General features: G+C 50.2%; 1 protein-coding gene across 2 annotated transcripts in view; it reads left to right on the top strand.

The window, feature by feature from the left end:
• The first annotated feature begins 3,010 nt into the window (after positions 1 to 3,010).
• CHRNA3 (cholinergic receptor nicotinic alpha 3 subunit) overlaps positions 3,011 to 10,706 on the top strand; it is a 29,157-nt gene continuing 21,461 nt past the window's right edge. The window contains exons 1-4 of one of the 2 annotated variants that reach the window (XM_023195702.3): positions 3,011 to 3,410; positions 5,237 to 5,376; positions 5,491 to 5,535; positions 7,007 to 7,116. In XM_023195702.3, the coding sequence (XP_023051470.2) occupies positions 3,353 to 3,410; positions 5,237 to 5,376; positions 5,491 to 5,535; positions 7,007 to 7,116 (353 nt within the window). In that variant the 5' untranslated portion in view covers positions 3,011 to 3,352. The remainder of the gene's footprint in view (positions 3,411 to 5,236; positions 5,377 to 5,490; positions 5,536 to 7,006; positions 7,117 to 10,706) is intronic. The other variant, XR_002727176.3, reaches the window with a different exon arrangement.

Below are 10,706 nucleotides of genomic sequence, written 5' to 3'. Positions count from 1 at the left end.
CTCCATGACTCTACGGCACTGGTCATTTTGCAGTTCTCTATCATGGCTGGGTTCAGGTCTGTCTCCCACACCGATGCTCTGATTCACTCCTCACACATATTACCTTTTGCACAGTGCCTGGCATGTAGTAGGCACTCAAAATATTGGTGGAATGGAGGAGGACGTTCTAAAAATTTCTATTTTAAAAATTACTATACAATAAAATTGACGTTTAAATATATAGTTCTAGGAATTGTAACACATGTATAGATAACCACCATCACAATCAGGACACAGGAAAGATCTGTCATCCAAAACAACTCCCTTGCTGCTATTCCGCTATTCCTTTAGACTCCTGACTCCCTGCACTCCTAGCCCCTGGCAACCACATATCTCTTCTCCATCACTACAGTTGGGTCTTTTCAAGAATGCCATTTAAATGGAATCATACAGTAGTGACCTTTGGAGACTGGCTTCTTTCATTCAGCATAGCGCCTTCAAAATTCAATCAAGCTGGGTTTTTTTGTATTGCTGAGGAGTGTTCAGTTGTATGATGTTGACGCATGTTTAGGCTGTTTCCAGTTTTTGGCAATTATGAATAGAGCTGATATAAAGATTCACATATAGGATTGTGTATGAATAAAAGTTTTCATTTATTTAAACACTCAGGAGGGTGATTGCTAGGTTATATGGTAAGTGTATATTTAACTTTATATGAAACTGTTGAGGCCAGGCATGGTGGCTCACGCCTGTAATCCCAACACTTTGGGAGGCTGAGGTGGCGAATCACCTAAGGTCAGGAGTTCAAGACCAGGTTGGCCAACGTGGTAAAACCCTGTCTCTACTAAAAAGACAAAAATCAGCAAGGCATGGTGGTGTGTGTCTGTAATCCCAGCTACTTGGGAGGCTGAGGCAGGAGAATCGCTTGAACGTGGGAGGCAGAGGCTGCAGTGAGTCGAGATTGTGCCACTGCACTTCAGCCTGGGTGACAGAGCAAGACTCTGTCAAAAAATATATAATAATAATAATAATAATATGAATGAAAGAAAGAGAAACTGTCAAACTGTTTTCTGGAGTGGCTGTACCATTTTGCAATCCCACCAAAGTATGAGAGATCCAGTTTTTTAGCAACTGGATTCCACCCTGGTTATAATTTGCATGTCCCTGATGGCTAGTGATTTGAACATCTTCCATGTGCCTTTTCTTTTTTTTTTTTTTTTTTGTCTTCTGTATACCTCTTTGGTGAAGAGTCTGTTTACCTCTTGCTCATTTAAAAAATTAAATTGTTCACTTCCTTACCATTGAGACTTTTTTTGAGAAAACTTTATTGAGGTATAATTTACATACCATAAAATCCACCCATTTTAAGTTTACAATTCAATGAATTTTCGTATGTTTATCACCAGAATCCAGTTTTAGAACATCTACATCACCCCAGTAAGATCCCTCATATGCATCTATACTTACCATTGAGTTTTGAGCGTTCCTTATACATTCTGGATACAAGACCTTTGTTAGATATATGACTTACAGTATTGTCCCAATGGGGGACATTTGCCAAGAGATGAGAATGCGATAATTGGGGGCCTGAGAGGTGGGTCCCAGTTCTTACAAACATCTTCCATTCCACAAACTATCTCTTTTTTTTTTGGTTTTAATATGGGTAAGCGGCACATTCTGGAAACAATAAAAGCAACTCACCATCTGAATGCCAGGAGGAGAGTTTATGACAGAACTTCCTCCTGTGATAAAGGGATGTCAAAGAAGCCAACATCAAGGCGCCACCCCCATCCCTGGTGGGTGGTCAGAGAGGGCAGGAGGCTCCAGGGCACCCTGCCTGGCCAATCAGTGCACATTCTTGGGGTTGCAGATGGTGGTGGGGAAGGGGATAGAGGGGTTCTGTGGGGGACTAGGGTGGGAACCCCAATGCCCTCTCAGACTGCTCCATCAGAAGAGCAAATGAGGCCCGACACAGTGGCTCATGCCTGTAATCCCAGCACTTTGGGAGGCCAAGGCAGGAGAAGCACTGAGCCCAGGAGTTCCAGACCAGTTTGGGCAACCACAGGAAGAAGCCCCTCTCCACAAAAATAAAAAATTAACCAGACGCGGTGGTGCCTGCCTCTGGTCCCAGCTGCTTCAGAGGTTGAGGTGGGAGGGTCGCTTGAGTCGGGGATGTGGGGACTACAATGAGCCGAGATGGAGCCACCGCACTGCAGCCTTGGTGATAGGGTGAGACCTTGTCTCAGAAGAAGAAGAAAAAGAACAAATGAAACCTCATTTTAAATTCTGTCTTATCTTTCTTTAGTTTGTTGGGAGAAAAGCTGTGTTGGGAGAGAAGCTGAGGCAGGGCTTGGAACATGTCCTGGGTCCAGGGTAAAACCCCTCATGGCCTTTGAAACGTGTCTAGACTTGCCAGCTCCTTGCTTCTAGCACTCCCATTATCTCAAGTAGCCATATGTTTCAAAGAAGAATGCTAAACCGTCACAGTTGTAGTTCATTCGCTTCATACATCACTTTCTTTCAAACTCCACATCCTCACCACCTGTTTCTTTGATCATCAATAAATAGCATGGGCTCCCAGAGCTCAAGGCCTTCCCAGCCTCCATACTAGGGTTGGCCCCCTGGTCCCACTTTCTCTCTTGCCTTTTCTCATTCCTTTGACTTCGTTGCCCCCACGGCCTGGTGTTGGGTCCGACCACCCTAACAAATTTTCATTAAGGAACAAGCCAAACATAATCTAAAGTTAAGAGCAGTATAACCTCCAGGTACCATCACCTTGCCTCGACAATTATCAACTCATGGCCAATATTGTTTTAACTAATTTCTACCCACCCCTAAACTATAAGGACTTAAAAAAAATAGCAGTGTTACATCTAAAATACTTAACAATTACTTAATAGCATTAAATACATGAAGCCTCTTTCTGAGTGTGTTGGCGCCTCTCCTACAGCGCCCATCTAGCCCGGTGGTCCCAACCCCCTGCGGGAGCTACACACGCTCTGGAAGCCAGAGACAGAGATTGGGTCCCTCTCCTTCCTGGCGATGGTGACAGCACCTGTTCGGATCTGGTTGTGTGCCGCCGTCTGGAGCGCCCAGCCCGGCGCTGGGGACTCGGACGGGGGGAGCCCCTTCCCCTACCGCACGTACGCCCAGCCCCGCCCCACGCACGCCCTCGCCTGGCGCAGCTTCACTCCTGTCCTCCCGTAGGTCCGAGGGCGCCGGAAACTCAGCGGCGGCGAAGCAGAGAGGAGCTCTCCGCCCGTAGGGCTCGGGGTCTGGGGTCTGCGCTGGAGCCTCGCGGGCAGAGGCCGTCGCTGCGCCCGCCGCGCCCTCTCCCGACCGTCCGGGTCCGCGGCCAGCCCGGCCCCCAGCCATGGGCTCTCGCCCACTGTCGCCGCCGCGGCTGCTGCTGCTGCTGTCTCTGCTGCCAGGTACGCTCACGGGCGTTAGGGCTCCGGAGGAACGGGCGCCCGAGAGGAGGCGCGGGATCCGGAGGGTCTGCGGGTGAGAGCACTGCGCGGGCGAGCGGAGAAGGCTGGCGCCGTAGCCGGGGACTCGGAACCCGCGCAAACTCGCTCCAGCCCGGCGGCGACTTGGGTGGGGTGGCTTTTTCCCTTTCGGCTCGCCCCCTACCCCTAGCCACCACCAAACCTGGGAGTCACCGAGCGGGCGCTGGTAGGCGCGGGGTAATGGGGAGGTCGAGACTGAGCCCTTCGTCTTGGGCGCAGGAATTGGGGATTCGCGTCCCAGCACTGCCCGTCGCCCTGCCCCGCGCACTGGCTCCCAAACTGGCACGCCCAAGCCACCCGCTCCACCGTCTGCACCCCGCCCACCTCCTCATTTGACAGATAGATAGGGAAACTGTATCCAGAGGTGGCTAAAGACTTGGCCAAGGCCACCTGGGGGAAAGGAGAGTCGCTTCGGGACTGGGGCTGGAGCCGGGGCGCCAGCCTCTCCTCCAGTCCTAGCCCCCAGCGCTCCTGGCCGCGTCGCTGTGGGACCCTCCACCGGGAGCGTGCCTCCCGTCTTCCTCCCGCTCTCCAGAGGAGCCTGCTGGGGGAAGCTGGTCCTGGCCCGCCGCTGGGAGGCTCTTGGGTGCCTGGGAGGGCTGGTGGATAGCGAGGGTCGGGGACCGGGCAGGGCTGCAGGGAATTCCCGGCGGGCCCGGGCGGGAGGTCTGTTGTGCTACTGTGCGCTCAGAGCGCTTTCTGCCCTCTGTGCCGAGGCCTCTACTATTCAGAACGGCCAAACACTCTCAACCGACCTCCTGCCTGGGACCCTCCTTTCATTCTGGGGAAGGGGAGGGGGGAGCAGGAAAAATCCCATTTCAAGACCTGACGAAGTTGGATTCAACTTCCCAGAGGATTCCCCTCCCGCCTCCCCAAGCTGCCCCCGGATCTGTACTTGGGAATCAGAAAACAGCTGACCCCCGTATGCCTCACCTGTACTGGGGTGTGGCTTAGGAACAAAGAGGGGTGCCCAAGGGTTGCCGAGAGGTCAGAGTCTTTGATCAGGATGTGAAGACAGCATCAACAAGAGCTGGGGGTCACACGAGATCACGGGAGCGACATAGTGCCTTGGCTTCTAAAAGGGTTGGTAGCCAAACCCCTACAGGGTGGAATGCAGGAGAGGCCCAGACCTGGGTTGCCTTCTCCCAGAGGCTGGGAGACAGAAGACCTGGGCCTGGGTGACCGTGGGTGGCCCTGCCCCTGGGGGTGGACTGGCCATTTTTCCATAGTGGAAGCAGCAAGTGGCTGTATCTAGGCAGACAGCATTTGCACCACACCCCTGCTTTGCAGTAACAACCCAGGAAAGGATTGCGAATAGTTCTTGAGCTCTTAGCACAGCACCACGCTGTGCACTTCCTTCACAACAACCCTTTGAGGTGGATACGTTTATAATCCTTATTTTGACTGGTAAAGACACTGAGGTTCAGAGAGGTTAAGCCACTTGCCTAAGCTCACACAGCTCACAGGTGATTTGTCAGGATTTGCACCAGATCTGTCCAACTCCAGAACCCAGGCTTGCAACCACTGTGCTTCTCACTGAATGTGTGTGGCCTGGTAGAATCCTGCCCGTCTTGGGCCTCAGTTTCCCATTCTGTAACCCACTGGGTAAGACTAGCCTGAAAGTCTAGGGTTCCACAGAATCCCTCCACAGGTGGAGGGGACGCTGTAGATGGGTGATGTTTCTGGTGGGCTGGGTGGGGGAGGTTAAGTAATGATTTCCCCAGGACTGACAGGGCTGTTTCCCCCAGCGGCCAGGGCCTCAGAGGCCGAGCACCGTCTATTTGAGCGTCTGTTTGAAGATTACAATGAGATCATCCGGCCTGTGGCCAACGTGTCCGACCCAGTCATCATCCATTTCGAGGTGTCCATGTCTCAGCTGGTGAAGGTGGTGAGTGCTGGAGCCACGAGCCGTGGCCATGGGGACCGGGGCTTCTGAAGGAGCCTTTTCCAGAGTGAGCCTTGTTTATATAATTCTCCTGTCTACTTTAATCCCTCTTTGTAGGATGAAGTAAACCAGATCATGGAGACCAACCTGTGGCTCAAGCAAGTAAGTGACCAGACCCTAGGCACTGCTGCCCCCTGGTGGTAACTGCTTTATTTGCTTCAGGTGAAGCAAGAAGGGCCCAACGACCAGGCTTCATTTACTTCTGTAGAACCCAAATTGGACTGACTGGCAGATCTATCTCTTCTAAGGCTTGAGGTCACATGCATTGCCCAGCAGTCCTCCTGGAAGGACTGTATGGCCCAACCCCTCAAATCCTGGTTGGACAGGTTGCAGCCTGGTGAAAGACATTCTCCATGTTCAAACAACAGAACCGTATGAACCTGAGATTGAAGCCCTGTCCCCAAACCCTAGGGTGGTGCCTGAGACACCTCCTTCTCTCCTTGCTAAAAACTCAATTTTTTTTTCCAGACAGGATCTCGCTGTGTCACCCGGGCTGGAGTGCTGTGGTGCGATCTCAGCTCACTGCAATCTCCACCAGCAGGGTTCAAGCAATTCTCCTGCCTCAGCCTCCCAAGTAGCTGGGACCACAGGCATGCACCACCACGTCCGGCTAATTTTTGTATTTTTTATAGAGACAGGGTTTCGCCATGTTGCCCAGGCTGGTCTCGAATGCCTGAGCTCAAGCAATCCACCCACCTCGGCCTCCCAAAGTGCTGGGGTTACAGGCATGAGCCACTGCACCCAGCCCAGAAACTCATTCTGAAGTCAGAATCAGATGCTGCTGTTGTTGGTAGCGTGGGAGTAGATTTTTCTGTTCACATTGAGGCCAAGAAATTGGCTTCCACATGTCCTCCCCAGGGAGGCTTTGTCCAGACTTGCCAGGAGACATAATGGCCCATTGGCCTGCTGGTGACCCTTCTGCCAGCCTTGCCAGCTGAGCACTCAGCACACACAGCCTTTATCCCCAGGAGGCTGGAAAGCCAGATGGGCACAGTGCCCCACCCAGTACTTGATGTACACGTTCCCTCTGTGGCCGCAGCCTCACCCCTCTCTCCTCTGGTGCTCAGGACTCAGACCTCCCAGCCTCTGGACCCAGACACTTCCTGGGCCCTGCGGGGGTCATGGCTTCTTCCCCCAGAACCTTTCAGAGGCCAGCCTTGCTTAACCTTGGGGTGAAAGAGAGTCTGTATTGGAAAACACCCCTGGAGAACCATTCAGGGGCTGTAAACAGCAGGCACATGGACCTGGACATGGTGCAGGAAGTCCAGGAGGCTACGCCTGGCACTAGAAGTGACCAGAGAAAGCACCAGTGGATGCTGTTTGGTTGATGAGGGGCTGGGCTTGCTCACGGTTATGTGGGCAGTGGCTTCCGTAGTGCTAGGAGGTGGCCTGCAGATCCAGCCCTGTGCTCTCTCCCCGCTGCACCCACAGGAGAAGTTGTGATCATGGCATGGATGTGGCTCTGTCACATGCCCCAGGGGTGAAGACTCACCAAGATGGGTGGTGTAAAGAGAAGTAAAACCAGGCTGATTCTTTTACTGTCTCCTTCTCCCTCCCTGCTTCCTTCCCTGAGATCTGGAATGACTACAAGCTGAAGTGGAACCCCTCTGACTATGGTGGGGCAGAGTTCATGCGTGTCCCTGCACAGAAGATCTGGAAGCCAGACATTGTGCTGTATAACAAGTAAGGTGCTGGGGGGCCCATGCCCTCTCAGGGCTGTCAGCCTGGGCTCTGGGTTTTTGTCCCACTGTGCTTAAAACTTGGCCTTTTCCAAGAGGGCTTCATTCATCTGTTTATTCCACAGGTACATATTCAGCGACTGCTGTATACCAGGGACCAGAGATGTTGGAAAGCCGTGGATAGCGACAGTTTGCTGAATAGCTTCAAAACAGGCATGGGTGGGTGGAGGATGGCATCAGGGAAAGCTTCGGGGAAGAACTGGCATTTGAAGTGAGTCCTGAAGATTGTGCAGGATCTCAGGACATGGAACAGACGAGGGCCTGGGGAGGCAGGAGAGTATGTCATGGGCAGCCAAGGTGACCTCATTGGCTGGACTGTGGGACATAAGGATGGAAAGATTCATGGGCCAAGGACCAACCCGTGTGTGGAGGGGGAAGGCTCAGATGCCGGGGGCACCTGGAATGTAGCATCTGTTAGCAGCTCTGTACAAACAGACAGGAATGGAGTAAATGGTCCCTCCTCACCTTTTCCTTGAAAGAGAATGAGAGTGTTGGAGATGATAGCTGGGTGGGCCCCGCCTGGCTAATTTTTGTATTTTTTAGTAGAGATGGATTTTTGCCATATTGGCCAGGCTGGTCTTGAACTCCTGACCTCAAGCAGTCTGTCTGCCTTGGCCTCCCAAAGTGCTGGGATTACAGGCATGAGCCACCGTACCCAGCCCCAATGAGCTTTTTAAAAATACAGGTCTTGGCCAGCCATGGTGGCTCATGCCTATAATCCCAGCACTTTAGGAGGCTGAGGCAGGCAGATCATTGGAGGCCAGGAGTTCGAGACCAGCCTGGCCAACATATCAAAACCCCATCTCTACTAAAAATACAAAAAAAAAAAAAATTAGCCAGTCATGGTGGTGTGTGCCTGTAATCCCAGTTATTCCAGAGGCTGAAGCAGGAGAATCGCTTGAACCTGGGAGGTGGAGGCTGCAGTGAGCTGAGATCGCACCACTACAGCCTGGGTGACAGTGAGACTCCATCTCAAAACAAAACAAAAAAAAAAACACAGGTGCCTGCATTCAAAAAATTTTCTTCTTTGTTCTTCACTGTCTTTTCTAAAGTTAGTATGTATTACGTTATCAAAAAAATCTCTATACCTGTCCCCAGGTCCTGCCCCACAGAAACACTGAGTCAGTGGCTCTGGGTAGGCCTAGGAATGGGTGTTTTCACGAAGCTGTTCTGGGGACTGTGTGACCAGCTTGTTTTGGGGATCCCTGATCTGGCCCATCCCTGACATTTCACAGATAAGGACTGAGGCCCAGAGTGGATGTGTGGCACAGCCAGGCCTGGGGTGGTCTCAGCCATCCACTGTGGCTTTGGGGCTGCTGTGGGCAGTGGATGCAGGAGGCCGATGCTGTGATCAGGGGCTGAGCTGGACACCCTAGCCTGTCTCTGCCTGTGTCCCCAAACCCCTTCTCTACTCTGTCAGCAGCAAACCTGCCATCAGACAGTTAGCCTGCTACACGGTATACCCTTCAGAACTCCTCCCACTGGGAAAAGGTCTGGGCCTTGGAGAAAGGATTGATGCTCCCCCAAGTACGTGAAGTGAGGTTCCCATGTACAGAGTAGCATGAGCTTTCTGGGCCCTGTGCTCCCAGCCCGTCTGGGTGGCTGCATCCAGGTCATAGTTGAGAAGGGTGAGTCTAGGACTAAAAAGACTTCCCTGGCTCCTGCCATACAGAGAAGCTGTTCTTGGGCCAGTCCTTCACAATGGGCTACTTCCAGTCTCCTCTGGATCCAGAATGTGCATCTTCCCGCCAGTTTTGGGAGGCCTTTCTTCTTTCTCTCTTGTAAAGGTTCTTCCTCTGCCGGACTGGTCCTGCTGATCATGGCACCTCCAAAACCCCTCTCTTTTCTCTAAGTCCACTCAAAACTGATACTTTTCACATTTAAGCTCTTTCACTGGACTGACATAAATTTTAGTTGATATTTTACAGCATGCTCGTACTGTAGGTATTGAAGAATATCATTTTTGTACCTGTGCTTTGGAGTTAAAATGTTTTCACAATTAAACATTTTACATTTACATTTAAACAATTTTCAGCAAAACACTTGACATAGAATTAGTCTATTCTGATTTTAATGCTAAAAATATGTGTAGGTTTTTATGCCATATTAGTACAAAATAATGTTTTCTTAGTAGTAGTGTTGATTTTACAGTTAGTGTCAGAAGTAGAGAAGCTAGGTTTTATACTGAATCACGCTTTCTGGACTCTGGCAAAAACAAAAGGGGGTCTTTACTCACTCCAAAGACAGTCCATGTTTTATTTACTATTTTCCCAAGGAAACACAGCACTTATAAATGTTTCTTCTATGTGATTTGTATTTGTAAACTGGTCATCAAAGAACTGGGACACAATATAAACTTAACAGGCTTGCAGATTTTTTTTTGTTGTTCACTGTGAGTTGTCACAGGAATCACATAGTTTAAATGCTCTTAAGGGAACTGGGCAGGGTGTAGAGAACTTTTGCTAAGCTGGAATTAAGAAAATGAGCAGGAAGTTTAATCTTTATGTTTTGGGTTTTATAACCATTTTCTTACTGGCAATCTTGAGTGAACAGCTGGAGTACTCTAGGATGTATGATTTTAGCAATAATGAGAGGCGTAGCAAAATGTTTCAAATTGGATGTGGAGAGGAGCAAATATCATAAGGAATTTCCTTGAAATCTGAAGCTGAAAATAACATTTAGAAAAAATCATCCAACTCATTTTCTCTCTCTTCTTCTAGTTAGAATTTCAATTGCTCAGGATTGACCCTCTGTTAAGGATATCTCTTCATTTTTTAACACAGTAGGAACATGTGTTTTCATATACCAAAATTTCTCCTATGATATTTTGTTTTCTAAAGTTCATTCCCTGATAGAATCCTCCAAGTGTTCATGGACACTGTATACTCTGTGTTCTGGCAAGTTCATAATTCATTGTAACCTTTTTAGAGAATACTTTTAGGTAACTTGGCTGGGTGTAAAATCATTGGCTCCTTTTTACCTTCCATGAAAATCTTTTTTTTTTTTTTTTTGAGACAGAGTCTCGCTATGTTGGACAGGCTGGAGTGCCTCGGCTCATTGTAATCTCTGCCTCCTGGGTTCCAGCTATTCTCCTGCCTCAGCCTCCTGAGTAGCTGGGATTACAGGTGTGTGCCACCATGCCCAGCTAATTTTTTGTATTTTTAGTAGAGACAGGGTTTCACCATGTTGGCCAGACTGGTCTCAAACTCCTGACTTCAAGTGATCTGCCCACCTCAGCCTCCCAGAGTGCTGGGGTTACATGTGTGAGCCACCATGCCTGGCCTCCTTGTTCTTATGTTTCTTCTGGTTTTACTTATTTATATTTTTTGAGACAGAGTCTCGCTCTGTCTCCCAGGCTGGAGTGCAGTGGCATGATCTCGGCTCACTGCAAGCTCCACCTCCCAGGTTCACACCATTCCCCTGCGTCAGCCTCCCAAGTAGCTGGGACTAGAGGCGCCTGCCACCACATCTGGCTAATTTGTGTGTGTGTGTGTCTGTGTGTATGTGTGTATATATATGTGTGTGTGTGTGTGT

The sequence above is a fragment of the Piliocolobus tephrosceles genome, chromosome 6 (genome assembly GCF_002776525.5).
Source record: "Piliocolobus tephrosceles isolate RC106 chromosome 6, ASM277652v3, whole genome shotgun sequence".
Classification (NCBI taxonomy): domain Eukaryota; kingdom Metazoa; phylum Chordata; class Mammalia; order Primates; family Cercopithecidae; genus Piliocolobus; species Piliocolobus tephrosceles.
This window is presented reverse-complemented; position numbering and strand designations above follow the sequence as displayed.